This window comes from Morone saxatilis, unplaced genomic scaffold, assembly GCF_004916995.1.
Source record: "Morone saxatilis isolate NCDOM2014 unplaced genomic scaffold, NCSU_SB_2.0 Contig2, whole genome shotgun sequence".
Classification (NCBI taxonomy): Eukaryota; Metazoa; Chordata; class Actinopteri; family Moronidae; genus Morone; species Morone saxatilis.
In genome coordinates, this window is record NW_023339762.1 from 6,558,786 (window position 1) to 6,559,941 (window position 1,156).

The 1,156-nt window shown below is 37.0% G+C and overlaps 1 protein-coding gene across 1 annotated transcript in view; it reads right to left on the bottom strand.

Moving 5' to 3' along the window:
- tes (testis derived transcript (3 LIM domains)) overlaps window positions 1-1,156 on the bottom strand; it is a 13,983-nt gene that overhangs the window by 8,287 nt on the left and 4,540 nt on the right. The window contains exon 3 of the mRNA XM_035665844.1: window positions 2-169. Coding sequence (XP_035521737.1) covers window positions 2-169 — 168 coding nt within the window. The remainder of the gene's footprint in view (window position 1; window positions 170-1,156) is intronic.

The window sequence follows — 1,156 nt, forward strand, 5'->3', positions numbered from 1 at the left end:
GATGGTCATCATGTTGCCCTTGTAGCTGGGGATGCCATCTGTCTTGAGCTTGGCGATGAGGCCAGTGTACTTGGTGTCCTCGAACAGCTTGCCTACCTTCTTGTTCTCCTCCGAGTTCATCTGCACATTGTGCTCTGTGAGACCACATTTACAGTTTCGGCAGATTTTTCTGCAGAGGAGAAGGAGAGGAAATATATGATATAATTATATCATATAATTCATTTTTAGTGTGAGAGAGGAAAAGATTGTGCATGTATGTGTTGTAGATGTACACGGCCTCAAGTTTAACACATTTGTAGAAAGTGATTTATTCCTATTGTGGCTTTTGTAGTTTGTTCGACACCTCTGGGCCACCGTATGAATAAGCTTCACATTCCTTATACTCTCTTAACTGATTAGATTATATTAGGAAACAAACTGAAGAACACAACAATTAAAATCTACTACAGCTTTGTTACAACACTATATAAGTTCTCCAAAGCTAAGTCTTCAAAAAAAATGCACTTTTCACATGCCTCAACACAACTAGCTTCATATTTGAGTACCTATGACATAATTTATGACTGCTGGGCACGCTTCAGCTCGACCTGGATTTCTCTCGGCAGTGTCATACCGTTTAAACAAGTCAAAGTTTGATTCTTATAGGTGAGAACAAAAAGCAATAATGACAAAGTTTATATTCAGGAAAAGTCTAAACTTCTCAATACCATCATTTTGAAGTGGTGCATGACTTCGTCTTTAGTAAAAGCTGAGGAAAAAAACAACCTAAAGTCTTGTTGAAGAACAAAGTTTAGGTAAAAAGATCATTCTGTACAACCTATACTTTTCAAAACCAAGGATCACCTATTAACTGAGAAAGACTGATTCTTAAACTAAAAACCTTAAAAACTTTTGTTATATATCGCGTATACATTCAGTCAAAACACATCAAAACACACTGTGTGTATCCTTGAGCTCTAACAGCTGTGTTGAGTGCATTTCCTTGTCCTCTCCTTCTCCTCTGTCTTTGCTAACCTTTGATGGTAATTAAATATATTCAAATTATGAATATGCCTTAAACTCGGTGGAAAACCCTTCCATGTGAACAGTATGCAAGCAATGCCTATATATGCATATACACTACAGTATACTGTAGATCCCTACACATTCAACATGC